The sequence below is a fragment of the Felis catus genome, chromosome E1 (genome assembly GCF_018350175.1).
Source record: "Felis catus isolate Fca126 chromosome E1, F.catus_Fca126_mat1.0, whole genome shotgun sequence".
In the NCBI taxonomy this organism is placed as follows: domain Eukaryota; kingdom Metazoa; phylum Chordata; class Mammalia; order Carnivora; family Felidae; genus Felis; species Felis catus.
This window is the reverse complement of record NC_058381.1, coordinates 40579619-40607175: the sequence shown is the minus strand read 5'-3', so window position 1 is coordinate 40607175 and position 27557 is coordinate 40579619. Positions and strand designations below refer to the sequence as shown.

Here is a 27557-nt window from a genome sequence, read left to right as displayed (position 1 = left end):
ACGGGTAGGAGACCCGACACGTGGGAGGGAGGTCGGCGAGGGGGGGGGGGGCAGCCCTACCCAGCCCACTCCAGCTCTCTCCAGCTCTCTCCAGCTCTCTCCAGCTCTCTCCAAGGTGGCGCGGCTCCGCGCGGGAGCGGCCGCGCGTGCGCACACTAGCGGCGCCCAGCTCCGCCCTGCGCCCACTATTTATTCCCAGAATTCCTCTGTGTCGCACCAGAACGGCTGAATCGTTCCGAGACTGCGGAGGTCGGGCGCGGCGGCGTCAAGATGGCGGCGGCGGCGGTGGCGGCGGCAGCGGCGGCGGCAGCGGCCGCATCTCTTCAGGTGCTGGAGATGGAGAGCATGGAGACGGCCGCCGCCGGATCGGCAGGGCTGGCCGCCGAAGTCCGAGGCAGCGGCACGGTGGACTTCGGGTCTGGGCCCGGCATATCTGCAATGGAAGCGAGCGGGGGCGATCCGGGCCCGGAGGCCGAGGATTTCGAGTGCAGCTCTCACTGCTCGGAGCTGTCGTGGAGGCAGAACGAGCAGCGGCGCCAAGGCCTCTTCTGCGACATTACCTTGTGCTTCGGCGGCGCGGGCGGCCGAGAGTTCCGGGCCCACCGCTCGGTGCTGGCCGCCGCCACCGAATACTTCACGCCCCTGCTCTCGGGCCAGTTCTCGGAGTCCCGCTCGGGCAGGGTGGAGATGCGCAAGTGGAGCTCGGAGCCCGGGCCCGAGCCCGACACGGTGGAAGCCGTTATCGAATACATGTACACCGGGCGCATCCGCGTCAGCACGGGCAGCGTGCACGAGGTGCTGGAGTTGGCCGACAGGTAGGCGGGATGCTGGGGGCCGCGCGCCGGGCGGCGGAGAGGCTCGCCCACCGAGGGCCGCATCCCGGGAGGGGGCGGGGGAGGCGGGGAGACAGGGCCTGCGGGTGGGACTCGAGGGAGCCCGTACGAGATGCGTTTGTTTGCGGCTTCTTGAGCGTCTACTGTGTGCTGTGGGGCGGCTACTGCGCTGGGCACCGAGGATGCGGCCGGTCTGATGAGGGCGCCCTGCGCTTAGGGAGCTCAGATTCCAGGTGGAGGGACAAAGGCAATGAAAAAGAAAGTCTGCCTGTAATCAGCGCTGTGTTGACATTTAAAAAGGATGAAAGGACAGTGATTGGTAGAGGAGAGACCTTTCTGAGGAGGTGACGTTTAGACCGATCTCTAAACGGCAAGAAAGAACTGGCCATGCAGAGATGGGGGATGAACATTCCAGGCAGAGAGCGCCAAGGCCCTCAGTCAGGATCCCAGTTCGGCTTAAAGAACTAAAGGAAATACCCAATGGAGCTGGGTCTAATGGGTGAAGGGTTTGCGAAATGCGCTGGAATAAGGAATTTGGTTTTTACTGTGAGGTGGGAAGCTGAGTAAAGAAACTTCCTGATTTCATTATTTTATTTTATTTTTAATTTTTTTAACGTTTATTATTGAGAGACAGACACAAGAGTGTGAGCAGGGGAGGGGTAGAGAGAGGAGGAGACACAGAATCCGAAACAGGCTCCAGGCTCTGAGCTGTCAGCACACAGCCCGACGCCGGGCTCGAACTCACAAACTGCAAGATCATGACCTGAGCCCAAGTCGGTCACCCAACCAACTGAGCCACCCAGGTGCCCCTATTTTATTTTATTTTTGATATTTATTTATTTTTGAGACAGAGCATGAGTGGGGGAGGGGCAGAGAAAGAGGGAGACAGAATCTGAAGCAGGTTCCAGGCTTTGAGCTGTCAGCACAGAGCCTGACACAGGGCTTGAGCTCGTCAACCGCGAGATCATGACCTGAGCCGAAGTCAGATGCTGAACGGACCCAGCCACCCAGGCGCCCCTGATTTCATTACTTTAAAAGAGGATTCTGCTACAGTGGAAAATGGATTGTACGGAGCAGGAACGGATGCTTCAGAGACTGGTTAGGAGGCAGGTGAATGCCATTTTTAGAGATGTGGAGGACTCCCTTTTGGCAGTATTATATTACCAGGAACATGATTTTAACAAATACCTATTGAGTGCCTGTTAATGCATCAGATCAGACACTGGGTTCTAAGGTGCTGGGACTTCCTGGTGAACAAAACAGACAAAAGTCCCTTTCCGCGTTGCGCTCACACTGGTAGATGGGCAATAAATAATTAAAATAGATGGCGTGTTGGATGATTGTTACAGCTTTGATGAGAAATTCAGCATAGAAAGTGCTCGTAGAGAGGAGCTGTGTTTTTTAATTGGGTAGATAGAGAATGCCTCATGAAGAAGACATTTTGCAAAGAACTGAAGGAGGTGAGGTAAAGAGTGTTTCAGGGGGCGCCTGGGTGGCTCAGTCGGTTAAGTGTCCGACTTCGGTTCAGGTCATGATCTCATGGTTCGTGAGTTCAAGCCCCGCATCGGGCTCTGTGCTGACAGCTCAGAGCCTGGAGCCTGTTTCAGATTCTGTGTCTCCCTCTCTCTCTCACCCTCCCCTGTTCATGCTCTGTCTCTCTCTGTCTCAAAAATAAATAAACGTTAAAAAAAAAAAAAAAGAGTGCTTCAGGTTGAGGACACAGGTGGAAAGGCCTGAGGTGGGGCTTATCTGGATGTTTGAGAATAGCGGGAGGCCAGCATGGCTAGATCAAATGGGTGCAGGTTGAGAGGGGTGGGAGAGGCCCCAGGGTGGTGATGGGGGATGGATCCAGATTCCATAGGGCTTGTTGGCCTGGTGAAGGACTTGAGCTCTTATTTTGAATGAAATAGGAAGGTTTGGGGCAGAGGAACAATGAAATGTGATTTGAAGAATTCTGCTGTGATGAATAAAGGATGGGGCAGTGAGGAAGGGGCTGCAAAGGCAGAAGCAAAAAGATTAGGGGGTTGTTGGAATGGAATGGTGACAGAGGCTTGGATTGAAGAAGGAGAAGTAAAGATGATAAGTGCTTCAGTTCTAGATATGTTTGGAAGGTAGAGGGGACAAATTTGCTGATGGATTTGATACAGAGTGTAAGGGAAAGGACTGCTGGTTTTTGATACAAGCAATTGGAAAGATGGAGTTATTTATTAAGATGTGGGAGAGTGTAGGAAAGCAAGTTTGGGAAGACCAGGAGTTTGGTTTGGGTCCAGGAAATGTCTGAATAGCCAGTTGGATATAAGAACATTGGGAGGAATATGGCATATAAGATGGTAATTAAAGCCATGGGACTGGATGAAAAATTACTTAGGAAGGAAGAGAGTGTAGACAGAGAAGGGGCAGGATTGAGCCCTGGGGTTCCAAAATGTTAAAGAGGAACCGGTAGAGGAGATGGGTCTCACAGGAAGCCTTAAAAAAAAAAAAAAAAAAAAAGGTATAGAGGAGGGAGTAGCCTATCCTGTCAACTGTCAACCGTAAGTGATCCCTGCATTTGGCAATATAGAGACCCATGATGGCATTAGCAGGAGCCATTTAAGTCTTCGTATAAAGAGGGTCAGAATAATGGTACACATGGACATGTTTGGAGAAGAGTCCAGGGAGGTCTTTTTCCCCCATCTAAGATAGGAGATACTAGAGCTTGTTTGTGTGCTGAAGAAAAATGAATCAGTGGAAGAGGAGAACTTCATGTTTCAGGAGTGGGGGAATTCTTGCAGGAGCAAAGTCCTTGAAATCAAGAAGGGGATAGAATCAGTATTAATAATGGAAAAGTTGGACTGGGAAGGCAGAATATAGGGTAAAGCTACAGGCACACTGGGTGGTGGTAAGATGAAGTTTCTGATTGCTTGTTTTCTCATAGCCCAAGTTTGGATCGTTCATGAGAGGGTGGGGTAGGGTGGGGCAGGTGTAGATTTGAGAGAGAGGTTTGTTGAATGAAAATGAGTAGAGAAAGGTCATTGCACCCACTCAAGCTATGTTTGTGTCTCACGTGGGCTCATTTTTCAGATTTGCTCCTGCTTTATAGGGGAGTTGGGGGTTAGGAGAGAACATCTCAGGCAGTTGAACTTCTGTCCATCTGTCAGCTGCTTGAGCAGCTGCCTTGTGATGGGCACTAAGTGCCTGGCAACCGTCATATCTAACCTTACCCATGAGCTCTGAGGCAAGAGCTCTCTCCCTACCGCCCGAGTACTCTGTCGATCATACCTACCTTCAAGGGCACTTACAAGGAAATAATAGGAAGTGCCTAGCACATGGAACATGCCTAGTGTACGTTAGCTATTATTGTCATCGAGCAATGTTTCTAAACACCCTATCCAAGGGAATATGTCAGAATTATCTGGAGCGCCATGCCAAAGATAGGAGCTCCAGGTAGGGGGTGCGAGCAGCCTGGGAATCTAGTGACCCTGGCACCCAGACATCTTTGAGAGTCACTAGAGCTCTTACCACTCTCCCTTGTCTTTGTCTTCTAAGATGGTATGTTCCCTGAAGATGGTGAAGGAAGCCTGTCATACTCATCTTTATATCCTAGTTAGATGGGTACTAAGCGCGATAACTGTAATAACAAATGGTTGAATTGAGAGCCCTGAATTGAGAGGCCTGGACTGGTAAAGTCTATATTTTGTTTAAAGTTCTCAGTTCTGGGGACTTACTTTTATTAAAGCAGTGGTCTCAAAGTGGCCATCCTTGGGACTGAGTTCTGCTAGATTTATGGATTTAGCTGAAACTTGTGGTATGTAATTTAACTTCAAATGAATTTAGGAGGGCAGACAACTTCTAGTCAGCAACATGCCAGACCCCTTCCATATGTTCGTTACTGTTGTTTGAGTTTGCCTTGCCATCCCCTCCCCCCATCATCTGCTGCCCAAGGAGAAAGCTCTAGTGAAGAGGAGATTGAAACCTTCAACACAAGGCCTCCACTGCTGTTCCTTCTGATATTGAACAGACAGAGCCTCCCAGGAACCACAGTTCCTATACCATCTAGTCAAGGCTTAATAAAGTATCTTGCTGAGACCCTGCCTCAAAGAAAAGGCTGGTGACTGACAAGGGATTAGGACAGGAATAGCATAGACAGGTTTGGATTGGGAATTGCCTTTGCCAATAAAAATAAAGTATGGAACTGTTGTACTTTATTTTTTATTTTTTATTTTTTTAAGTTTATTAATTGATTTTGAGAGAGACAGAGACAGCACAAGTGGGGAAGGGGCAGAGAGACAGGGAAAAAGAATCTCAAGCAGGCTCCGCACAGAGCCTGGTGCAGGGCTCGAACTTGAGAAACTATGAGATCATGACCTGAGCTGAAACCAAGATTCCGACGCTTAACTGCCTGAGCCACCCAGGTGCCCTTATTAAGTTAATTTTAATTCCAGTATAGTTAACATACAGTGTTATATTAGCTTCAAGTGTATAACATGGTGATTCAACAAGTCTGTACATTACCCAGTGCTTACCATAATAAGTGTACACTCCCCAATCTCCATCACCCATTTCACCACCACCCCACCATCCAGTTCTCTGTAGTTAAGAGTCCGTTTCTTGGTTTGTCTCTCTTTTTTTCCCCTTTGCATGTTTGTTTTGTTTCTTAAATTCCACATAGGTGTGAAATCCTATGGTATTTCTTTCTCTGACTGTTGCACTTTTTATTAAAGGATATGTTCCAGAAAAACTTACATAATGAAAAGCACCACTGTGTGTATGTTACATGTATCATGTATAGTTGTATATATATTATATAATATGCATAATTAAAAAAAATATATACATATATAAAGATGACTTTATATATGCTTTTAAATATACTTTTCAGCATAATGGGGTGCCTGGGTGGCTCAGTCAATTGGGCATCCGACTTCGGCTCAGGTCATGATCTTGTGGTTCATGAGTCTGAGGCCCACGTTCGGCTCTCTGCTATCAGCACAGAGTCTGCTTCAGATCCTCTGTCCCCCTGTGTCTCTGCCCCTCTCCTGCTTGTTCTCTCTCTCCTCTCTCTCAAAATAAATAAACTTTAAAAAATTATTAAAAAATAAATACGCTTTTCAGCATCATCCTTTTTAATTTGGGGGGATTTACCCTTTTTCAGATGTTGGGCATAAAATGAGATGAAGCTTACCATTTCAGTTTGTATAAACATGTTAACATGTATAACATGTTCTCAAAATGCAGCCACATAAAATGTGCACATTTGAAAATTCTTTTTTCTTTTCTTGATTTTAGGTTCCTGTTAATTCGTTTAAAAGAATTCTGTGGAGAATTTCTCAAGAAGAAACTTCATCTCTCTAATTGCGTGGCCATTCATAGCTTAGCTCACATGTATACTCTGAGCCAACTTGCTCTGAAAGCTGCCGATATGATACGGAGAAATTTCCACAAAGTAATTCAGGATGAAGAATTTTATACTTTACCTTTCCATCTCATTCGAGACTGGCTGTCGGACTTGGAAATCACGGTTGATTCTGAAGAGGTTCTCTTTGAAACAGTGTTGAAGTGGGTTCAGAGAAACGCTGAAGAGAGAGAGAGATACTTTGAAGAACTTTTTAAATTGCTCAGATTGTCCCAGATGAAACCTACTTACCTTACTCGGCATGTCAAACCAGAGAGGCTGGTGGCCAATAATGAAGTTTGCGTCAAGTTAGTGGCCGATGCAGTGGAGAGGCATGCTCTGAGAGCTGAAAACATACAGTCTGGCACCTTCCAGCATCCTGCCTCTCATGTCTCATTATTACCTCGCTATGGGCAAAACATGGACGTGATCATGGTTATTGGAGGCGTGTCAGAAGGAGGGGATTATTTAAGTGAATGTGTGGGGTATTTTGTCGATGAGGACAGATGGGTAAACCTGCCCCATATTCATAATCACCTTGATGGACATGCCGTTGCAGTAACAGAGTCCTACGTGTATGTTGCTGGATCGATGGAACCAGGGTTTGCTAAAACTGTGGAAAGATACAACCCAAATTTGAATACGTGGGAACATGTTTGTAGTCTGATGACAAGAAAGCATTCTTTTGGGTTAACAGAAGTCAAAGGGAAGCTCTACAGCATTGGAGGGCATGGCAACTTCAGCCCTGGCTTCAAAGACGTGACTGTTTATAATCCTGAGCTTGATAAATGGCACAACTTGGAATCAGCACCAAAGATCCTCCGGGATGTCAAAGCACTAGCCATCGAAGACCGGTTTGTGTACATCGCTGCCCGCACTCCCGTGGACCGGGACACCGAAGATGGGTTAAAGGCTGTAATTACCTGCTATGATACGGAGACTCGACAGTGGCAAGATGTGGAATCTTTGCCGCTTATTGACAATTACTGCTTTTTCCAAATGTCTGTGGTCAATTCAAACTTTTACCAGACGGCATCATGCTGTCCCAAGAGTTATTCTTTAGAAAATGAAGAGGCAGTAAGAAAAATTGCCAGCCAAGTGTCTGATGAGATCCTTGAGAGCTTACCTCCCGAAGTCCTAAGCATCGAAGGAGCAGCTATCTGCTATTACAGAGATGACGTTTTCATTATTGGAGGCTGGAAAAACAGCGATGATATCGACAAACAGTACCGGAAAGAAGCCTACCGATATTGTGCTGAAAGAAAGCGGTGGATGCTTCTTCCTCCCATGCCACAGCCTCGTTGTAGAGCCACCGCTTGCCACGTGAGGATCCCGTACCGGTACTTGCATGGCACACAGAGATATCCTATGCCTCAAAACTTAATGTGGCAGAAGGACCGCATCAGACAGATGCAAGAAATACATCGGCACGCCCTGAACATGCGAAGAGTGCCAAGCTCTCAGATTGAATGCTAGGTGCTCCAATAGGTGCAGCTTAAAACAGTTGTACCTGTCTTGTGAGGCTGAAGATCCCCAGACTGTTACTTGAAAAAGTATGTCGATAACTTATTTTCTACCTACCTGATTATTGCCCCATATAAAGGAAACACAGTTAAAAACTGAAGAATGGGAAACACGATTTAATATGTGGTAATTTTTGTTGGTGTGCAGTCTTTGTCTGTCTTCGGTTTGTGTGGATGTGCTAGCCAAGTTAGATCTTATTAATGACAAGTGGAAGAACCAGGTATAGTTACTTGGCTGTTTTTCTGCCAACAAGTGAAAACTCCTTTGTCTTAGGGACTTGATGTTTTGAACATGCTTTAAGCAACAGTTTTATTTGCACGTTTACTTTGATACTCCTTTTAATTTTTTCCTGAATGGTTGGTGGTTTTGAAAAGAGCAGAACTTACGCATTGAGCCCTCATCTGCAGGAGGTATGTGCAATAGTGAGACTGAGATTTGAAGGGAAAAGCACAATGTTTCGGCAGGATGGTTTCTGAATATTTGCATTGATGTTTTGTTGTATGTGTTTATCTAGAAATGCCGTTTTGTTTATTTTTAGAAGAGATGACTAGTGAGAAATTTGTGATTGGCCCCATTATTTTTTGAATATTTTCCATTTCTTCAGCAACCGTTCTAGACTGGGAGCCATCACTCTGAGATGATGGTAGTTGGCAAGAGTGTTGATCTTTAGCTCATTGATTTAATACGGAGGACGTTATGTATATGAAATTTGTTTTTCTAAGAAGAAAAGTAGTATTATTAGGTAGACTGAGCAAAGGCATTAAAACACGTAAACACTTTTTTCAGAAGTTGCAGGCGTATTTGAGGATAAGTTAATGAGTGTAAATAATGCCTATGACAATCGATACAACAATGCCTTCAGTTTTAAATTGTCCTCTAAAGTATATTGTATAGAGTCCTCCTCATTCTTTCTAAAAGAAACTTTTCTCAAAATGGGAAGGAAGTGACGATTGAGAGAAATGTTGCGTAAGAGAAGCCTTACTGTTTCTCAGCCCTGACTGTTCTAGTAGTTTATCCAGTTTCCCTAGACTTTTATTCAGACTTTACCTGAGCCTCGAATACCAAATTTAGGTGCATAATTAAGGCTCTTAAAAATTTATTGCTTTAGTTATCTTTTATTTATTCTTATGCATTCTTCTGATTCTCTAACACACTCCCAAGTTTTATACAAATGAGAACTCAGTTAACGTAAAGGACTCCTGCTCTAATGGTTTGCAAAATGGCTCCATTGTGTATGTTTCTTATTTCTTTCAGAATATCATCTTCTTAGACATTCCAGGATACTGTTTTAGGAGTTGAACTCCAAGTGCAGTGATTATTTTTTTCCCTAGACCATTATACTTAACCTTCTTACTGTATCAAACATCAAAAGGAAAAAAGCACAACCAGAAATTTTGGCTCTCAATTTGCTGCAAGACTATTAATATCTATTCCCTGGACTCTATACTAAGAGCTTTCCTGAAATTTTTAAGTTGGTATCCTTGCCTAGGACAAAGTTTTTCAATAAATGTGTCGGAAATCTGCTTTAAAACCATTTAATTTAGATTGGAGTGGGGGTCGTAAACTTCAAGTCCTATTTCTGTATGAGGATATATTATCCTACACCACCTCTACCATTTTATCAATTTCCATTTGTAGTTATTTTAATAAAAGCCATTTCAATTCTGAGAAGTGCTCATTCTTAGTTGTGAGAGGTCTATGCACATGAGGCAGAAAAGCTCGTTGAGTGATGTTCTCGTCTCTGATAGACTATGCCGCCTAGCAAACTTCCTCTTGTTAGTGGTGAAGTAACTCAGCAGCTCACTAAAATGGCAGTTTCTGTCCAGGAGGCGTGATGTAAGGTTTTTGGATCTTATCTCTGAGTTGTCTTCTGAGACTGTCACTACCAAGTTTTTGGAGGGTGGCCTTTTTTCACATGATGCGACAAATTCTAACTCATAAGATTTAGGTATAATCTGGTTCTGAAAACTTGATTGAAACTGTTGTTTTTTAACTCAGCAGGCAGCGTAGGCCATGGCTGAAAAGAAGGGGTAAGTCCTTCCTTGCATGATGATGTGTGCAGGTTTTCCTGATTACTGAATTTCTAATTTTCATATTTGAATTCACACGGCTGACTTCACATCAATAACTTGTGTCTCTGAAATATCCTAACTAACTTGTTAATAGGAAAGGAAACCAGATTTGCTTAAATCTGTTCAAGGCTGACATTCTGAAATTCTAAACTGGAAATAACTTCCAGAGTATTTGGAAAGGTTTTGATTATGACAACCAGCCTAAAGTGGCTCTTTGGGAAAGAAATTTCCTTTCTGATGAAAAACTTAAAGAATGTGTTTGGTCATTTAAACTTCTAAAAAGACAGCTTCACATGTATTCAAGCGAACCTTTTGTTGTTGTTGCTTTTGTTTTTGTTTTGTGGAAGGATAAAAGAGGACCAAAAAGTAGTACCTTTACCTAACCCCTAGTGTGACTTCTATCTTGGAATGGAGGTCCTCCACCTCCACCTACCCCACCGTGGTTTTTAAAAAAACAAACCCGTGGTGTATATTGAGAATGTCAGTCATGAGCTTAGTGTGTAAGTAGTACATCTCACTTGCAGATGTTTGCATGATGTCTTGTAGATCTTGTATATCCAACTTTGCTTTTGCTGTGCCAACTCAAAAATATTTTGCTAAAAAAAAATCTCAAAATTGATTGACATCAGTTTTGTTTTTATCACTTAGTTTTATATAGTATTGCTGGGACCAAAAACTTTTAAAATACATAGAACAGAAGTTTGAAGCTGGAAAGATAGTGTTTATCGAAGACTTGTGTGCTTTTGCTCTTTAAACTCTTCAGGCTACTGGTAAGGCAGTTTCTAGGGCACTCTTTTTTCTCTGTTTCTTGACTAGTGTAGCATGTCATATGTTTAAATACTTCATTCTCTGCTTCATAATTCTAACGAGACACTGTACTGTAGGTAGACAAGTAAACTAAACATATATTTTAGTTACTTGGCCTAATCAAACATAGATAAAGGGACTTTTTTGTACTTTCCTCAAATTAAGCTTAAATTAAAAGGGTGTGTTGGCCACATTTCCTGTCTTTTGAAAGTCTACAGAATTGTGAAGTAGGTTCCCTGCCTCCATTAGCAAAATAGGGTATTTCTAGGTTGCCATTTAACTGTAGAATATTTGAGAAACGCTTTGGTCTCTCCTTTAATTATCAAACATTTTGGCACAGTCCATCACTGCAGTTTGTTGCTTTCTTGAGAATAGTCCATTTTTGTTGTTATAATGCCTACATTATAACGTGCTCTGGTCATTGGAAACCAAACAGCTCATAGTTGAGTGACATAATACAATAACAATAACATAATATAGTAGCCATCTCGCTTCAAGGAATTTAATTAGATAGCCAAATAACTGCTCTTTGTTGATTACCTTCGTAGGGCTTTTGTCTTACTCTCTGAGCATCACTACGAATGTCTGACACTGAAGCACATACAGTAGAGCACTTGTTCACTTAATCCTCCTGCATAATGCACTTGTGAAAAATTAAGCTTGCTAGATGTTTGAAGACTATGGTCCATGTGCTAGGGCTCACTGAGTTATTTGTAAAATACATATTTAGTTCAAGCTGATACACAGTGACTTTTGGGGGCTATCAGTATCCAAGCCCCTACTCTACTCAAAGTATAATCTTGGCTATCTCCCTTTAAGTCAGAGGAGATGTAGAATTTAGGACGCTTTTGAGACATCACATTGTAAAATAGCCTGTTTTATGTTCCTAAAACTATCTTGTTCTGTGTTGAAGCTATCAGTTGTCTCAATGTAAGTTTTAAATAAACATATTTCTTTAGAGCTGGTTTGTACCGTGTGACTTTTCCCTTTAGTGATACACTGTTGGATACAAATGCTTACTTCCTTCCCTCTTACTCCCTCATTCATCCAACCTTTGGCTCCCTTAAGTTGAACATTTTCCAGTACTCTTACAAGTTTAAACACTGCATTTATTTAAAAAAAAAAAAAAAAAAAAGAGGTAATTCTTATTGCTTAGACTCTTTATTAGCTAAATGAAGAGGCTCATACAGGTAGGGTACTTGTCGAAGCGGAGTATTTTACTTCATCTCGCAGTGCTAATCCTGTGAAGTTGTCCCGTCTAGCCGCATATTCCCCGACGTTGGCCAGCCCCGGCACCACACAGCAGCTCAGGGCGCTGCGGTAGATGCTCATGTCATGGGCGTCATACCACTCGTCTGTCTTTTCATCATAGCATTCCACGTTAAAGGTGGTGGTAAAGCCGTTAAAGCCGCCCACCACAAACAAGAGGTCGTCTACCACCTCGATGCCAAAATTGCTACGAGGATTAAACATAGTGGGTATCGTGCGCCAAGTGTTAGCTACTGGGCTGTAGGCTTCCGCACTCCTAAGTCGATTTGCTCCGTCAAAGCCACCTACCTATGGACGGCAAGGGAAACATGGTTGACTGTGAGCCATTGCTTCTGTTCACCAAGGAAGAGGCCTTCAGGCCTTCTTGGGGGGGGGGGGGACGACCAGTGATTTCATACCTCCCGCTTTCCATTATTTTCCATGGAAAATAATGCTTTCCAAATGCTGGCCGATAATAGCGTAAACCAATTTGCGAACAAAAAATCCAGAGCTATCGTTTTTGTGTGGTACAAGATAAACTCACCGCATATACGTGTTCTCCGTAGGCAATTACGCCTATCCCACTCCTCCTGCTTCTCATGGGTGCTATGACTGTCCACTGATTGCTCTCAGTGTTGTACACTTCTGCTGTGAACAGGCACTCATTTCCATTAAAACCACCACATATGTAGACCTGTGTGACGAGGGGCCCATGGTTATTAAAATCGTTACGTCTGGGGAGCAGAAAGAAAGGGTGTACGCATGGTGGTGGCAAAAGGACCCCTCTGATACCAGTCCGTACACTCTGAGTATCTTTTTCCCACGTGTGCAGGCGTCGCTTTTTTCGTTGAATGTTTATTTTGAGAGCGCGTGTGAGGGGAAGGGGCGGGGCGGGGGGGGGGGGAGAGCAGTGGACAGAGGATCTGAAGCGGGCTCTGCACTGACAAGAGAGCCCAATGTGGGGCCGGAACCCGTGAACCGTGAGATCATGACCATCGTGACCTGAGCCGAAGTTGGACGCTTAACCGACCGAGCCACCCAGGTGTCCCGCCCCGCATGTATTGCTTTTTAGTGAGTAAAACCTAAAAGGACAGTTACAAAGGGGCACTAGTTGCGGAGTCAGTACTGCAGCGTGGGTGCTGCCACATCTATTTTCCATCCACCCCCAAACAAGTACTTCTGGGCCTGGTCTGCCCCCTCCCAATTCTTACCTTCCCATAGAGCGTGGTGGCACTGGCGTCACTCCTCTGCTCGTGCATGGGGGCGATGAGCGTCCACTGGTTGGTCTCTGGTTCATAGCGCTCAGCAGTGTTGAGACGCACGTAGCCGTCAAATCCTCCCATGGCATAAATAAAATTGCTGAGGACTGTCACACTGACGTAACAACGACGGGAGTGCATCGGGGCCACCTGGTGCCACGTTTTCTTGACTGGGTCAAAACGCTTAACGCTATTGAAATAGTCTACACTGTCAAACCCCCCAATGATATAAACGTAACCTTTCAAATAGGCTGCCCCATGGTAGGCACGGGGACTCTCTTCCTCACAAGTGACATTCACCCATCTGTCTGCCCGAGCATCATATGCCTCAATGGCATTGGTGGGGCTCCCACCACTCCAGCCACCGATTGCAAATAGGATGGCGTAGGGCAGGCGGGGCCTGGTGAGTGGGTTGGTGAAGTCAGAATTGGAGGGTCCATTCATGTTTAGATCATACATGGCCTTTAGGGCATTAATGATGACTGGCTTGCATTCCTCACTGTCTTTGACGTAGTCGTTCATCTTAACATTGTTCATGAAGTACTCAGCATGCATTAGGGCCAGGCGAACCTGAGAAGGAAACACAGAAAGTCAGATGAGGTGAAGGTACCTGGAAAACCCATGTCCTTAACTCCCTGTTTACAGTCTGCCTTTGAATTGCAGCAGGGTCCTATTTTACTTTGTGTTTGTTTACTTGTGTTTACTTTGTGTTTACAGCTCACAGTTTTAAATATTTGTTTTTCAGATGTGGTATACATTTGGATGCTGACAATGAGCTAGATAGAAGGTCACAGAGCTAGCCCCTTCCTTGGCCACTGGGCAGTACTATTAGACCATAAAAGGCTGTGGCAATTGTTCAGTCATTGAATATTTACGTTTCTCTGTATAAATAACACAAATTAGCCCCGGATGGCTACAATTGTGTATAACACTCGTGGTTTGGTGTCTAGTCCCACTTCTGCCTGGGGTTTGGGGAAACTCACAAGAAAAAAGGGTGAAAAGAAGGCCCTTTAGAATTCTTTTGAAGGCCTTGCCGTCTCTTTCCCCCACTACCAGGGAGAATTTTGGTCAAAGAATATAACAGAAGGAACTAGCAATGCCAAGAGCAAAGAAAATTGCACAATTCCGCAGAATAGTAGGAGATGGCCTTCTATGTAAGTGTGTGTAAATACGGCCCCGGAATCTGCCAAACATCTGAACGTGGCTCTTTGCACAGTCCCTCCGGGATAAATGAACCAAACATGAGCAAGTAAGCATCCCACAAAAAAATAACTAAACTTGACCTTGGGAAGCAAAACTGAAATATGCTGCTTCCTGTTTTGGGGGTCATGAGAAATCCATTTTAAAATGGCCTCAAATACAGCGTCTTCTTGTTTGACATTGAGCTCGTCTTTCTCAATGATATCCTTCAGTTCGCTGACTGAGAGCTCTAAAAACTCGGCCGAGACTTTCACCATCTCCTCAAAGTTGTGCAGTATGAACATGTAGGCCTTCTGCCTCAGCTCAGGGCAGTAGTAGTAGTCTGTGAACTTGCAGATGCCGATACAGTTCTCCAAACACAGCTCCGACTTGAGGAACTCACAGCAACCCCTAACAATGCCCATGATGTTGAATTGGTCTGCAGCAGCCAGCAGTTTCTCCACATTGTCCGGCGTGATAGGGATGGTCCGGGTGTATGCATATTCAATGATTAGCTTCATCATGTCCGGGGAAATGCCAGGAATGTTGTATACCTTCTTTTCAGTGTTGTTCCAGCCACTTGTAAACAAAGCTCTGGAAAGAAGAAAGAAACTAGTAGCCACTGAAACATTTCTCTCCAGTTTCTCCCCCACCTTTGTTTGTTGAGAGTTTGGAAATTTCCCAGCTAGTGCACAGTGAGTATGCCGGAAACAAATTGGTGCGAAGAAGGGGAAGGGGAGGGTAGAGTGCGTGCTTTATATAGTGGGCAAGAGAACCTTGCCAAGAACTTTGACTTTGGTCACTCTTCTTCTCCTCATGGTAACTAAAACTTTCCCCCATTTTGTGGATGGAAAAATTGGGCTCTAGACCTGGAAGTAAGACCTAGGTCTCTTCTATCCCAACTGAAGTCTACCTTCCTTCAGGAAATTAAACTTGAGCAATCACGCTTTTTTAATGAGCACTGTTAAATTGACACATAACCCAGAATCTGATCACACCTCTTACTGCTATCTCCTGGGTCCAAGCCACCACCGTCTCTCACCTAGATGATTGGGAGTAACCTCCTAACTGATCCCCCTGCTTCTGCCGTTGATGCCTCCGGAGTTTACAGTTCTACTCCAACCTCCTTACGAGTTTATGTTCCTCTTCCACTCAGAACCTCCCACTGAGGTCCCTTCTGGCTCAGAGTATTATTATACAAAGCGCTTCTCAGGGAGCACAGAAGTCCTCTGAGATCGGGACCAGTAATACCTCTGGCCACTTCCTCCCACCTTCCCCCTTATTCCATTCCAGTCCCACTGGCCTTGCTTTCCTTGAATGCACCCAGAGGTGCTTCATTTTTGGTCCTTTGTACATGCTGTTGCCTCTTCCTGGAAGGCTCCCCCTCTGCAGACCTCATTTCTCACTCCCACATCCCCTTAAAGTCTTTGCTCAAATGTCATTTTGTCTGCAAAGAGATCATCCTATTTAAAATCACCACCCTCCTCCATACCTTCCTTTTCTCCCCCAGCACTTAATCTGCTTTGTGTTTTATTTATTGAACGCCTGTTCCTCCTACTAGAAGGTAAGCTTCATGAGAACAGAAATATTTCTCTCTTTATTCATCATTTCCAGTACCCAGAATAGTGCCCGTCACAAAATAAGCACTCAATAAATAATTATCGAATGAACAAATGACTACGATCCCAAAACTATTGGGCTCCTACTGTATAGCTAGGTACTTTTTAAGTTGTTGAACGGACAGAAGTCCCTACCCTAATAAATTTTTGCTTCCTTTTTCTAGGTGGTTTAAAGAAATATGGATCAGATTCTTCTCTAGAGCAGGGGTCTACAAACCTATAGCCTCTGGGCCAGATTCGACCCGCCTCTTTTTTTGTACCGCCCATAAGCTAAGAATGTTTTTCACATTTTTAAATGGGGGGAACAGAATACAAAGATTCTGTGACACCTGGAAATTGTAATAAATTCAAATTTCTGTGTCCGTAAATAATTTTATTGGAACACAGCCATGCTCTTTCATTTAGTATTGTCTATGGCCGCCCTCCCACTATAAAGGCAAAGGATAGTCATTGTGACAGAGGCCGTATGGCCTGCAAGCCTTAAAATATTCACTCTCCGGTCTTTTTGTAGACCCTGTTGTAGGTCTAGATGAATGAGCATTTTTAGCAACAGATGGGACACATTTATCATATGTTCATCGGAATTGATTACTCAAACATTTTCGGCTCATGAACAAAATAGCTGTGCCATTTCCTGGGTGACAGTGGTTGTGGCCTAAACTCCCTTTATCTTCTGGTAAATATTTCCTTGATGCTTTCCCGAATCCTCCTTCCCATCTCCTCAATCCTTGTTAATTTATCACCCTGTTTGAGATGGTCTCTACTGGGATAGGGGCACACGGGGCAGCTGAACGGGCACTGTCCTCTAGGTTTAAGTAGGAAATCCAGTATGGTTGCCTTCCCAAAGGTATGCTAGGGTGAGAATCAAAGGGAAAAAAGCACCTGGCCCACCAATAGTTGGTTGGAATCCAGTTGAAAACCAGAGAGAAGAGGCCCCAGCCCCAGTTGTGTCTCTTCAGAAGAGACACAGGAAGACAAAGGAACCAGGCTACAGGAGCCCAGGGTTTTGACAGTGTCCCTCATGTAAGGTGACAGGTTGGGTGGGAAACATGAAATGAACCAAAATGTCTCAGAATAAGCCCAAGTACCCCTTCGGCTTAGTTTGGCAACCCTGTTATACCTAAAGTAGGAACTGCAGCTACAGAGGATGTTCTTGTGGGCATTGAACTCAAAGCCATTGACCTTGATGACCACGTCGCAGAGCTTGCCCTCCAGTCTAAGCTCGTTAAAGATCTCACAGGTCATCGCGCTCATCTTCCTCTCCATGTGAGGCTGGTGGAAACGTGTGGAGGCCGCCGCGCTCTCCATCTCCATGGCACCCTGGGACCAGTGGAGAGAGACTGCTCTCCTAGGGTGTCGGGAGGGTTGTGGGGGGCCCCTTTAGCCTGCTGTCGCTCCTTTTCCCTACTACATCTTTCATATAGGGCCCATCAGGCAGCCCAAGTTCCAGGATCCTGGGCTCGCAGTGAGCTCACTCTCAGGATTGTGCTCTCAGATTCTGGAACTCTCTCCTGTCCCTGTCTTCCTTCCTTCTCCCCTCCCCCACCATTCAGGCTGAAGGCCACCCCACACCTTCCCAGCCCTTGAATCCAGAACAGGACTGTGATCACCCACACCATATAAGAGTTTTTATTTATTCTAGTTCCTGTTGCCCACTTCAGATGTCCAGTTCTGGATGAGTGTAGCATCAAGCTGCCCTCTTCCACTGCTGAGCACTTGTCTCCCCAGACCCTCAATTCCAGGAAACCGAGTCAGAGGAGGCAGAAGGGAGTAAAGCTGATTAGAGTTCACGCTGGCCCAGCTGTCCAGGGCCTTCCTGCCCTGCGGACTTGTGTCAGCCGCGCGTTTTCTTCTGTGATGAGGAGTGGGGCCGGTTAAGGACCTTCTGGATGTTTTCCAGAAATCACTCTATGGCTCCTTCAGATCCGCTCCTTTCCTGCGGCTTTTTTGTCATGCAAACTTTAAGTCGGGAAACGACCTCTCCGGCCAGGGGTTTTGCTCTAGGCAGTGGTACCCGGTAACCCCAGCTCTTGGGACCCTCACCCGCCTCAACACAGAGCCCTCAGCCGGGATGCTCCCCGGCGCGGGCGCCTCCCGCCCCCGGCCCCGCCTGCCGCCCGGCCCTCGGCCCGCGGTCCCTCGGCCACCGGCGGCCGGCGACGCCTGCGCAGTGCGGCGGCGGGGCGGTCGTTGTCCCGGCGCCGTCGTCCCGGCAGCGAGCGCCATGGCAGAGGAGGTGAGGCGGGAGGAAGCGTCCGGCGTGGGGCGTGGGGCGGGCCCCGACCCCCGGGGCGCTCCGAGGCCCCCAGCGGGCCGCCTGGGCCGCGCCGCGCCACCCCGGCCAGTAGGCGCCGCGGGCCAGGCCGAGCCCCTCCTCCGCTCCCCGCACCCCGCCCGGCCTCGCAGGCCTGTCGAGCCGGCCCCGGGCTCCCCCTGGGCCCAGCGCGGTGCGGGGGTCAGCGCTTCTCTCGGGTCTCGGGACAGGTGAGCACCCTGATGAAGGCCACGGTCCTGATGCGGCAGCCCGGGCGGGTGCAGGAGATCGTGGGCGCCCTCCGCAGGGGCGGGGGAGACCGCTTACAGGTACGGCCCGGGGGGGCGAGGTGGGGCGGCTGGGGAGGTGACCTGCCCAGGGGGCCTGCCGGCGCTGCGGCGGACACTGCATGCCCTCAGCCCCTAGAAATGGCCAGCGGCCTGGGGGGCAAGCAGGCTGCCCCGCCCGATTTGCCCTGGGTTAGAGCCCACCTGCCCGAAAACCTAGATTTCAAATGTGTCAGTCATGCCCTGCGGCTGCTTCCTCTAATTAGGTCGAAAGCACCCAGCGCCAGGCCCTGAGGCCTTATTTCCACACTAGCCCGGCCAAAGGGCTCCCCAGGAAGCTGCAGATATGGAGATGGGTCACCTTGGAAAGGACCCAGGGCATAGAGATGGCAAGGCAAGAGTCAGAGTCCTGTCAGCCTCCAGCAAGAGGCTGGGCCTCCTCGGGCTTAGCAGGCTACTACCTAGGATTAGTTCTCCCTTCCCCCCTCTGGCCTTTCCTAGCTCCTGCAGGGCTTTGCCCACTGGCTGGGCCCTGAGCTGTTTTGCCTTGCATAATCTTCCCCCACCAGACAGTGGAAGGAGCCTGTGTAGACAGCATCTCTCTTTTGCATTTTAGGTTATTTCTGATTTTGACATGACCTTGAGCAGGTTTGCATATAACGGAAAGCGATGCCCTTCTTCTTACAGTAAGTCACATACTAGCTTGCTTTGTGGGGCTTAACAAGATGGTGACTCCTAAGTGGCAAATAAAAGGAGTTCTGTGTTTTTGCAGACATTCTGGATAACAGCAAGATCATCAGTGAGGAGTGCCGGAATGAGGTACGTCACCCCCCTTTGTTCAGAGACTGCTATCAGGTGCTACTGCAGATGGTTCTTGGTGGCTCAGGTGGACCTTGTGTCATACACTGGGGTAGTGTTTCCTTTATGTCCAACACATGTGATGATTGGTGGTTAGAATATGGATGTGATGCCTGTTGCTAGCTGTGGAGTTTACAAGGGACTTCAACATTTTCTATTTAATCCTCCCGCAACTCCGAGGGGTGGATAGAACCATTATTACCTCCATTTAACAGATGAGAAAACAGGGGCGCCTGGGTGGCTCAGTCGGTTAAGCGGCCGACGTCGGCTCAGGTCATGATCTCGCGGTCCGTGGGTTCGAACCCCGCGTCGGGCTCTGTGCTGACAGCTCAGAGCCTGGAGCCCGTTTCAGATTCTGTGTCTCCCTCTCTCTGACCCTCCCCCGTTCATGCTCTGTCTCTCTCTGTCTCAAAATGAATAAACGTTAAAAAATTTTTTTTGAAAACAGAGGCTTGGAAAGGAGAAGCATGTCATTCAAGGGTCATATGGAAAGACATGGAGAGCCTGGTTTTCCCATAGATCCGATTCTGTCCCAAACTCACTTGACTGCATTGTGCTATTTCTTTGATGATATGAAGAATAGAGGCGGGCCCGCTGTGCGTTTCTCTGCTGAGCTCTTGCTGCCGAGTAACTCTGTCATTTAGCTTCATTTCGTTAGGAAATTCACTAAGTTATACACTAAGTGGTCTTTCGGTCTGTCATATTGGTCAGCTTTTCCAATACTCCGTCGTGATTGCTTGCTGTTAAGATAGGCAACAAATTCTAGATAACTCTTCCTTTTCTAAAACCTGTCTCTCTGAGATACACTTTTAGCTTTACATAAGTTCTCACACCGATTACCTTTAGCAAGTCACTTTTTGTGGCTCCTCATGTGTCTGATCTTATCAGCTTCCAGAAAGCTGTATCCACAAATAAGACAGCAGGTTTGGGTCCCCTCTCTAGGATAATGAGGCTAGGGAAAACTAAGATTCTGGGTGTTGATGAGCTCCTGAAAAAAGTCATAAAGCAAAGCTTATGGATGAAATGTTTTTTCTTTTTTAAAAATGCTATTCTTCTGTTGAATTCTCTTATGCTTTTAGAAGACTGTTCTCACACCCCCAAAAACGCACACATTGAGAACCTCAATACATTTCGGGAGCTTTCTCCCCTTGTCTGTGATCTTTGTACTTAACTCTCTTTTGGAACTGTGGTCAGGGACTCCACATTAGCTCTCATAATATTCTGAGATTGTGCCTGTATTAAAATTAAAATCCTTTACCCAATCGGTTCCCGTTTTTATTGGGTGCTGTTATTGACGGACTCTGTGTGACACATGGCTCCCGACGTGGCCTCCCTAGCCAAAGTGCCTGGCCTGTGGAAGGAAATCTTAGTAAGAAGAAGTACATGTACCTACTCGCGAGGTGGTTCACCTGATGTTGGTGTTGTGTTGGTTATCCACTAACACACTGGGTCCCAAACTTGACTTCTATGATTTTTCTACTTCCATTTCCATGACTTTTGCCATATCTTGGTGATTTTTACTACATATTTTACTTTAAATTGGCCTATTATTAAAAATCTGAATGCAGTTCACTTAGAAAAGAAACAACCTTTGTGAAAGCATGAGTTTGATGTGCTAGGGTGTTTTTTTTTTTCTTTTTTCCTTAATATGCACTAGAATGAATCTAAAACTACTAAAATGAAAACTGTTTATCCACGTACCCCCTAAAGTCACCTCGCCTCCCCCCTGAGAAAGTGTATCCCGTTTGGGGAAATATAGCATTAATCCCTTCTTACTGGTTAAACCCTGCTGACTGAGCTAGTGAGAACAACAAAATCCTAGTAACTTCTCACCTGATGGCAAAAGGTCTTCGTTGATTCTTAGACCTCATGGGATGACCAGCTGTGCAGATCGGTCACTCCCTTACACAGAGTTGCGTCTTCTAGGCGATTCTTTTTCTCAGGCTAATCGGTGGGACTTTGCTGGGGAAAACTTGATGCAGACTAACGGCTTTTGTCTTCATTGGGATGTTCCAGCTCAAAGCGCTCCTTCACCACTATTACCCAATTGAGATTGACCCACACCGGACCGTCAAAGAGAAGTTACCTCATATGGTAGAATGGTAAGTGACGATGGTGTTGAGCCGCTCCTGGCCCTCATGGTGGACTGGTCCACCTATTAGAACAAACTGTCCAGCCACAGTGGGGCGACCTGTGGCCACTGCTAGAGTGGGGCCCCACTAAGAGTCTTTGGAATGAGGTAGAAGCCCCTTGGTTTGGGGGGCGGGGATAAGTGCTTTGGGAGATAACTCTCCTATTGGAACCAGTATTGCTGGATGGAGCCCCAGTTCCCCAGAACGTGGGGGTCACCGAAGGAGGGATTCAGAAGAGTTCTGACTTCAGCAGTTAGCTCACCCAACCCTTGTTCCTGTGGCTGTGGTGTGGCTTTCTTACCCTCTTCCTTTTAAGGACAGCCAGAGTCTTCAGGAAGTGGCGTGGTGGATGAGGCCTCCCTTAATCCTTCCAGAAGGGGACTTGGCCCTGAAAAGAGAAAGGACGCTTTACTTACTTAGTGATTTGAATTTGGTCTTTGGTGGGGTGTCCGTTTCTAGGTGGACCAAAGCTCACGATCTCCTGTGCCAGCAGAAGATTCAGAAGTTTCAGATCGCCCAGGTGGTTAGAGAGTCCAATGCAATGCTGAGGTGAGCGTCTTGCTCTGGAAACCATTTGAGACCGGTTTGCTCACCAAAAAAAGAGTCTAGGAAGGAGTAGAGGGGAGTTAGTTGCTGGGGGAGCCAGAAGAGACATAGCACCATGAGTGGCTGTTGCAAAGAAGGTCTTGCTTTTCCTCTCGGGATGCAGCTGAAGGATTTCCCGCCTTGGGTGCATCCTAGGAAGCTGTCTATTGCCAGTGGATATATTATGAATATGACCAAGCCTTGCTCTCCTAGAACAAACAGCATCTAGCTCATTTTCTCCAATGGTAAAAAGACACTGGGGTCCCCATGGTGGCTGGCGTTCTTAATCTAGACATGGGAGTTGGCTGGCCTGGGACGCTTGATCATTAGTGGCCTTCCCAGTGCAGCTCTCTCTGCTGGCACGTGTACTGGAGGAGGGGTGAGGGCACAGAGAGGGAAGAGCCTGCTCTCGAGGATTGGGTGTCCTAACTGGGGAGAGCCATGAAAAGCCAAGAGAGTAGAGACACATGCAGATCCAGTAAGTGCCTGGGTGGGGTTGGGGTGTTTCCTCAATGAAGCTGCCCCAGAGAGCTGCCTGGTTGTATTTTGCTGGAACAAAATAAGGCAGAAACCAACCGACCAACCAAAAGCCCATTTATATGAAGTTCAAGGATAGGCACAGCTAATCAGCGGTGATATGAAGGGAGAATGAGAGGGGATGGCATTGGTTGGGAAGGGACACAAGGGAACCTTGATCTGGTTAGTAAGTACACGGCTGTATACATATGTAAATATTAGTTGAGTCGAACACTTAAGATTAGTGCATGTTAACCATTTACTGTATGTATTTTATGCCGCAATCTAAAATGTTTTTAAAAAGAAAAAACTTAAAAATATATCACCCAAGGAGAAAAGAAAGACTGGTGGAAGAGGCGGAATCCATTCATCTCTTTTCAGGGAGGGATACAAGACGTTCTTCAACACCCTCTATCAGAACAACATTCCCCTGTTCATCTTTTCTGCGGGCATTGGTGATATCCTGGAGGAGATTATCCGACAGATGAAAGTGTTCCACCCCAACATCCACATTGTGTCTAACTACATGGACTTTGATGAAGACGTGAGCCAGATCTTCTTTAGGCTGGGGATGGAGAGGGATGGGGACCGCCAGCCCTGGGGGCGGCACCCGCAACGTTAGCCCTGACCTGGGGAGGGAAGGGAGGGAAGGCATGCTGGCTTCTTGCCTCAGGCAGTTATTTCTTTCTTTATGCCAGCTAGAGACCGTTATTTCCTCTTTATTTTTGTTTTTGTTTATTTTTTAGAAAGAGAGCACGCGCATGCGCGTGCACAAGTTGGGGAGGGGCAGAGAAGGGGGGGGGGGGGCCCGAAGCAGGCTTCAGGCTCTAGCTGTCAGCACAGAGCCGGACGCGGGGCCCAAACCCACGAACCCGTGAGATCATGACCTGAGCTGAAGTTGGGATGCTTAAGCCACTGAGCCATCCTGGCGCCCCCTAGAGACAGTTACTTCTGAAGGACCTACCTTTTGGTGTTTGGCTGACAGCTCTCTGCCCCGGGGTTCAGCCAGGCCCCAAGTCACTGCCCTAGGTCCTATGCCATCCTAGGTACTCAAGGGCTTAGACTTTGACTTGTTTTCCTAGAGCCAGAGGTCAGCTGCTCCAACTCACCCTTGCTCTGACTTCTTCCCCTTAAAACCAATGGCTGGAATTTTCGTCCCTTAAACCTGTGGCGAGGACGTGGCCCGCAGCTGGGGTTAGCACACATGTAGCCTGAACAGCGCCTGTTTCATGGGTCTCATGCTTCCACCAGAGTAGGTGATCAATACTATTTGGTGGTCCTTGTTCGTTGGAATCAGGGGTAACAACTTCTTTTTTTGTAAAAGGCCAGGTGGGGTGGACTTTATGATCCGTCACAACTACACAACGTAAATTTACGCAACGTAAATTCACTCTGCTGTGAAAGAACGAGCAGCCACAGACAAGATGGAAACGAATGAGCCTGGCTGTATGCCAGTAAAACGTAATTTAGAAAAATAGGCCCAGTCTGGCCTATAGGACCCAGTTTGCCGACCCCTGGTTTAGACTACAGCGAGGTTTTGGCATTTCTGTGGCTCGCGGGATTCCCCTTTCTCTGCGACAGAGACGGTGGAACACTGGCTCTAGCTGGGTCCCTGTAGCCCTTCTGTCTGTCTCCTGATTATTTAGGGTTTCCTACAGGGATTCAAGGGCCAGCTCATACACACATACAACAAGAACAGCTCCGTTTGTGAGAACTCCGGGTACTTCCAGCAGCTTCAGGGCAAAACCAACATCCTCCTGCTGGGGGACTCCATGGGGGACCTCACTATGGCCGATGGGGTTCCTGGCGTGGAGAACATTCTCAAGATTGGCTTCTTAAATGACAAGGTGGGTATGGGACCAGACCCTATCTTAGTGGCTTGCTTCTTTTTCTTTTTTGATTTTCTTTTAAAGTTTATTTTGAGAGAGAGAGAGAGAGAGAGAGAGAGAGAGAGAGAGAGAGAGAGAGCACACATGTGAGCCCCTGAGCGTGAGCAGGGGAGGGGCAGGGAGAGAATCCCAAGCAGGCTCCGCCGTATCAGCACAGAGCCCAATGCAGGTCGATCTCAACCCAACCATGAGATCATGACCTGAGCCGAAATCAAGAATCAGATGCTAAACCAGCTGAGCCACACAGGCGCCCTGGCTTGTTCCTTTTTCAATCCCTGTTAACTAATGCCTAGCGAACACCTTCTGTGTGCTAGTCACTGTGAAGTATTAGAGGTACTAAGGTGAGCTACGAGCCATGTCCGCAGAAAAACAAAAGAGATACCCCGTGATGACAGCTGGGTTCGGCACATGGCATGACAGTGGGACTCAGAGACAGGGTCACTGGAGCCGGCACTTACTATTTGGTGCCACCATGTTCCAGGCGTTTTAGCCCATTTTAATCCCTACAGCAACTTTTTGAGGTAGAGACTAACATGCCTTGTTTTACAGATGGGGGAAACTGAGGCAAGGAGGTTCATCTGCCCACAGTGACATAGTTTAGGAACTGCTAGAGCTGATTAAAGTCCTCCTAAGTCATACCTGTAAGATATGATTGAAATAGGAGATGTCAGTATTCAGGAGGTGGGTTTGCAGTTCAGAGAACAAAAACACAAGGACAGACCAGAGGCTGACAGGGGGTGAAATGGTCCAAAGGGGGCACAGTATGGTGTCAGGGTCGAAGGCCACCAGTCCTCCCCTCAGCCAGCAGGGGATGAAGACCTCCAGAGTGCTTGAGCCTTGGGAAAACTCAATCCAGATGGGTTAGAAGTACATCTGGTTTTTAAATTTCAATCCTTGTGCTGCCCTTTGGACATTGACCCAAGGGTCACTTGTGGCACCTTGTACCCACTGCCATCCAAAGGGCAGGTCCCTGTAACGTCGAGCTGCAGCTCGGATGCCCTCCCTCCCCTGCCCCGGGTGCCAGGGAGGCAGAGGCAGAAGTCAGGGCATTCTGGGGCCTCTCGATCTTCCCTTCCCCGGGGCAGGTGGCAGAGCGGCGGGAACGCTACATGGACTCCTATGACATCGTGCTGGAGAAGGACGAGACGCTGGACGTGGTCAACGGGCTCCTGCAGCACATCCTGCACCGCGGGGACTGGATAGAGATGCAGGGCTCCTGAGTGCAGGCCGGGGTCAGGCGCGGGGGGGCTGTGGAGAGGTGGGAGCCTCGCCAAGAGGCTGTCCTGCCGAGGGCGCTGCTTCTCCCAGGGCGGGCAGTGAACAGTCCAGGGTGGTGCGGCTGGGGAGCCCGTGCCCCTCCCTCCCCCTCCCAGCGCCCAGGCTCCAGGCTCCGGGAAGCCCTGCCCGGCGGTGGGAGGGCCCACCAGGTGAACACGGGACCTGCAGGGTGTTACCACTCTAACTAGGGACCATCTAGCCCAGGGGTTCTTTTTTCCCCAAATTTTTAAACACGGAAAGCTGTTCTTCAAACAAATCTAATGTGTGAAACAGATCTAAATAAAAAAAAAAGGGAAAAAAAAGCCAGCTGTTCTGATTCAGGGGGTGCAGGGCAGAGCCCGTACCTCTTGGTTTTGGAGGAGCAGGAATCTCCAAGAAGCCACTAGGGCTCTATGGCACAGAATTTCAAAACCACCGAATTCACAGGCACCTGGCTGGCTCAGGCAGTGGAGCGTGTGCCTCTTGATCTCGGGGTTATGAGTTCAAATCCCACGCTGGCTGTAGAGATCACTTAAAAAAATAAAATATTAAAACAACAACAACACTGAATTCACCCACAAGACCCTCTGAGCATGAAACGTGCTTGGGGGTCAGGGTGGGCAGGCAGGGTTGGAAGGGTGTGTTTCTGATCTGGAATGGTTTGACTTTAGGCTGAGGTATCCATTAAACTTGAAACCCCACTGGGACTGGTGGGATCTGGCCAATCCTATCCGCTGAGTTCCCTCCTTATGGATCCTCAGAGGGATCCAGGACCACCAAGATGGGTGACTTAATTAAGGGGAGTCAAGACCGGGACCTGAAGGGAGAAGATGCTCTGTGACAGGTGGGAGTGATTTCTGCTCTGACATCTTGCATCATTAGGCTTCCTTCAGAGCTCCTGTCCCGTGTCCCTTCCCTGTTGACTTGGATGGTCAAGGACTAACTGAATTCTCTAGGGTACCTTTCGAAGAGAAAATGTAAAGCAGCCAGTTTCAGCCGGCATTTTTTTAGCCTGTCCTCTGAGAGCTTCACCTCCGAGAGATTCATCCTGCTGCAGAGGATGCTGGCTGTGGGACACTTGCGTTTACCTGCAGGTCCGAAGGGACAGGTAGTGCTTGCTGTAGGTGCGTGCCATTTAATCCTTCACAAGGTCCCTGAAAACAGGCATACTTCTCATTTCTGGGTGGCTTCAAGAAGACCAGAAACTTGCCCAAACTCCATAGCTAGGAGCTAGAGCCAGGATTTGAGTGTTCCTGACCCAAGCCATACTGTTTCTTCTGCATCGTGCCTTCAAACGGGCTTCAGTTCAGGGCTGGCCTGTTAGCTTCTGGGAAGGGGGCGGTTACCATGCGAGGCCAGGTCTGTAGCCACCGTCAGATCCGGAGGTGCCTTCTGGTTGCTTTGGGTCCAGGAGTGTCTATTACTGGCCATGGGAAAAGTCATGTGTCTCAGGGTGCTGGATAAGAAACAGGTGCTTGTGGGGACAGGTCGGTCCAGGGAGTCCAGCACCAACTTTTTCTCTCCCAAGCTTCCCCTGCTCCCCCGTTCTTTCTTGGCTCAGGTCATTTTTGTTGCACTGGCCAGAGTCCAGCCAGGCAGGTGAGGGGCAGATGGCCTGCAGACTGCAACTCTGTTACCTTTCCTTTAGGCAGGAGGGTGGATCCGGCAGGTGGGAAAGGCTGGCCGCCAGGAGCAAGGAGAGGTGGGGATAGCTGAGTACTGGAACCGGTTTACATGGAAGAGAGGATTCTGACCTGTGTGGTTTGATCTAACCCCTGAGTCATGTTGGAGGTCAGGGACCGCCTCTTTGTTCAGCTGGGATGGTTAGGAGACCCGGATCATCTCTCCACACGTTCCTGGCAGGCCC

At 47.6% G+C, this 27557-nt stretch overlaps 3 protein-coding genes across 4 annotated transcripts; 2 read left to right on the top strand and 1 right to left on the bottom strand.

Moving 5' to 3' along the window:
• Positions 1–204: 204 nt before the first annotated feature.
• On the top strand, positions 205–11567 carry KLHL11 (kelch like family member 11). The gene is made up of 2 exons (XM_023244063.2): positions 205–815; positions 6099–11567. The coding sequence occupies exons 1-2, from the start codon at positions 271–273 to the stop codon at positions 7678–7680; spliced, it is 2127 nt and encodes a 708-aa protein (XP_023099831.1). The 5' UTR covers positions 205–270; the 3' UTR covers positions 7681–11567.
• Positions 11568–11752: 185 nt separating this feature from the next.
• On the bottom strand, positions 11753–17366 carry KLHL10 (kelch like family member 10). Its single transcript, XM_003996867.6, has 5 exons — positions 17033–17366; positions 14398–14887; positions 13067–13684; positions 12400–12549; positions 11753–12164 (listed from the first exon to the last, which is right to left on the bottom strand). The coding sequence occupies exons 1-5, from the start codon at positions 17224–17226 to the stop codon at positions 11790–11792; spliced, it is 1827 nt and encodes a 608-aa protein (XP_003996916.2). The 5' UTR covers positions 17227–17366; the 3' UTR covers positions 11753–11789.
• Positions 17367–17836: 470 nt separating this feature from the next.
• On the top strand, positions 17837–26004 carry NT5C3B (5'-nucleotidase, cytosolic IIIB). Of its 2 annotated transcripts, none has more exons than XM_045044929.1 (9): positions 17837–18148; positions 18397–18495; positions 19070–19139; positions 19226–19272; positions 21328–21413; positions 21903–21992; positions 22926–23088; positions 24203–24391; positions 25519–26004. In XM_045044929.1, the coding sequence occupies exons 1-9, from the start codon at positions 17984–17986 to the stop codon at positions 25651–25653; spliced, it is 1044 nt and encodes a 347-aa protein (XP_044900864.1). In that variant the 5' UTR covers positions 17837–17983; the 3' UTR covers positions 25654–26004. The 2 variants fall into 2 exon arrangements, with proteins under 2 accessions (XP_044900864.1, XP_023099832.2); XM_023244064.2 differs by having other exon boundaries at positions 24191–24391.
• Positions 26005–27557: the final 1553 nt, after the last annotated feature.

Excerpts from the sequence above, each read along its gene's own strand:
- KLHL11 (XM_023244063.2), top strand. The coding sequence starts at position 271 with ATGGCGGCGGCGGCGGTGGCGGCGGCAGCGGCGGCGGCAGCGGCCGCA. Across the intron at positions 816-6,098 it reads GTGCTGGAGTTGGCCGACAG|GTTCCTGTTAATTCGTTTAA; the intron begins GTAGGCGGGATG and ends TCTTGATTTTAG.
- KLHL10 (XM_003996867.6), bottom strand. The coding sequence starts at position 17,226 with ATGGAGATGGAGAGCGCGGCGGCCTCCACACGTTTCCACCAGCCTCAC. Across the intron at positions 14,888-17,032 it reads AGCTGCAGTTCCTACTTTAG|AGCTTTGTTTACAAGTGGCT; the intron begins GTATAACAGGGT and ends TCTTCTTTCCAG. Across the intron at positions 13,685-14,397 it reads TTTCAGTTTTGCTTCCCAAG|GTTCGCCTGGCCCTAATGCA; the intron begins GTCAAGTTTAGT and ends TTTCCTTCTCAG.
- NT5C3B (XM_023244064.2), top strand. The coding sequence starts at position 17,984 with ATGCTCCCCGGCGCGGGCGCCTCCCGCCCCCGGCCCCGCCTGCCGCCC. Across the intron at positions 19,140-19,225 it reads GCGATGCCCTTCTTCTTACA|ACATTCTGGATAACAGCAAG; the intron begins GTAAGTCACATA and ends GTGTTTTTGCAG. Across the intron at positions 23,089-24,190 it reads ACATGGACTTTGATGAAGAC|GGTTTCCTACAGGGATTCAA; the intron begins GTGAGCCAGATC and ends CTGATTATTTAG.